The sequence below is a fragment of the Ixodes scapularis genome, unplaced genomic scaffold, assembly GCF_016920785.2.
Source record: "Ixodes scapularis isolate PalLabHiFi unplaced genomic scaffold, ASM1692078v2 PGA_scaffold39__5_contigs__length_11793443, whole genome shotgun sequence".
NCBI lineage: Eukaryota > Metazoa > Arthropoda > Arachnida > Ixodida > Ixodidae > Ixodes > Ixodes scapularis.
In genome coordinates this window covers 2,353,383-2,355,014 of record NW_024609867.1, presented here as the reverse complement: position 1 = coordinate 2,355,014, position 1,632 = coordinate 2,353,383, and the positions used below count along the sequence as shown (strand labels likewise).

Sequence of the window (1,632 nt, the reverse complement as noted above, 5' to 3'; positions counted from 1 at the left end):
TCCTTGATTTTTGTGGTCAGTCAAACACATTTAGTACATATTTACATATTGCGTGTATAGCAATATAAGTCTGACGGAGCACTCTCGTAGGTCGTTCTTAGTCACAAACAGTGGAAATGACTGACTAAACAGTTGCTCTGAGTTAGGTACTAAGTCTCACAATTTTGTTTTTCACATTTCTAGGTTCCTTGCATCACCAGGATGTCTGGGCCATGTGGCCATAAGTGACCGGATGCATAAAGCAACATTATCGGGGATCCTTCAGGAAACGCTGCCAGCCATCTGGGACTGCCTCTCCCCGTTAGTGCTGCAGCCACGCACATCACAACAGTGGGAAGAGGTCCGGAGGGAGTTCTGCGTCAAGTGGAACTTTCCTAACCCCATTGGATCAATAGATGGCAAGCACTTTGCGATCAGGTGCCCACCAAACTCTGGCTCAATATTTCACAACTACAAGAAATTCTACTCGATGGTGCTGCTCGCTGTTGTTGAGGCCCACTACAGGTTTCGACTGGTGGACATTGGGGCTGCCGGACACCAGTCCGATGGCGGTGTGTTGAGAGAGTCTAACCTCGGAAAGGCGTTACCTGCCAATACCCTCCAGATCCCTGTAATCGCACAGCCTGCACCACCTCTGTGCCTCCTGGGGGATGAAGCCTTCCCGTTGAAAACGTACCTCATGCGCCCTTTCCCCGGAAGAGGCTTGGACTACCGAAAAAAGGTCTTCAACTACAGGCTCTCCCGGGGCAGGCGTACAGTAGAAAACGCCTTCGGAATACTTGTGTCTCGCTGGCGGGCGTTTCTGGCTCCCTTGCATGGCACTGTTGAGCACTGTGAAAACATGATAAAAGCGGGAGTCTGCCTCCACAACTTCCTGACACGGGATGAAGCCTACTGCCCTCCTGGATATGCTGACAGCGAAAGGAGGGGTGCCCGTGTGGATGGTCAGTGGCGAGCTGACATTTTGAATGTTGGTGTCAACAGGAGCCTAGGTGACAATAGCAGCCCAGCAGCAATCAGCATCAGGGACCAGTTGGCAGACCACTTCATCTCCCCTACGGGAGCCATCCCGTGGCAACACGACATAGTGACGAGGGAGTAGACGACGACACAAGGTTGTTATCAATGCTGTTCAATTTTTTTCTTTCCTTGCAAATAAATTGTATATATTTTCTCTGCTCTGCTTGCTTAACAGAATTGACGGGCAAAATATATTTCGCAATCCCTCGTTGTTTTCACCTTCAAAGAGCTTACCTGCCTACCTTGGTGAATTTCGTTGTACAGGGGAGATGCGAGGTAATTGGCACAAGCGAGGAATATTGGCCATCCATGTTTTTCGCTTGCCGCTGAGATACAGGCACGCATACCAAATGATTGGCTTCTTATTAAGTGAACCCGCAGGAACGTAGTAGTGGCTCACTTGGAAAATAGGACAGCTTGTGTATTAATTACAAAAGTCGGGTTTAATCTTTTCATTTACACTACAAAGGAGCAAAATAACATTCTAGATGTACTTTCGATAAGCCTGCTTTTCTACTTGCATTTCTCTCGGAAATATAAACAGGTTTCGAGCAATGCGTGCCACCCACGAAGCGAATGTAATGGGTAGAAAGCATGTTTGATTAACGGTAT

At 48.0% G+C, this 1,632-nt stretch overlaps 1 protein-coding gene across 1 annotated transcript; it reads left to right on the top strand.

The window, feature by feature from the left end:
* The first annotated feature begins 209 nt into the window (after positions 1–209).
* LOC120841304 lies at positions 210–1,102 on the top strand. The gene has a single exon (XM_040212167.1). The coding sequence runs from the start codon at positions 233–235 to the stop codon at positions 1,100–1,102; it is 870 nt and encodes a 289-aa protein (XP_040068101.1). The 5' UTR covers positions 210–232.
* Positions 1,103–1,632: the final 530 nt, after the last annotated feature.

Bases quoted from the DNA above. Each gene is read 5' to 3' on its own strand.
- LOC120841304 (XM_040212167.1), top strand. From the start codon at position 233: ATGCATAAAGCAACATTATCGGGGATCCTTCAGGAAACGCTGCCAGCC.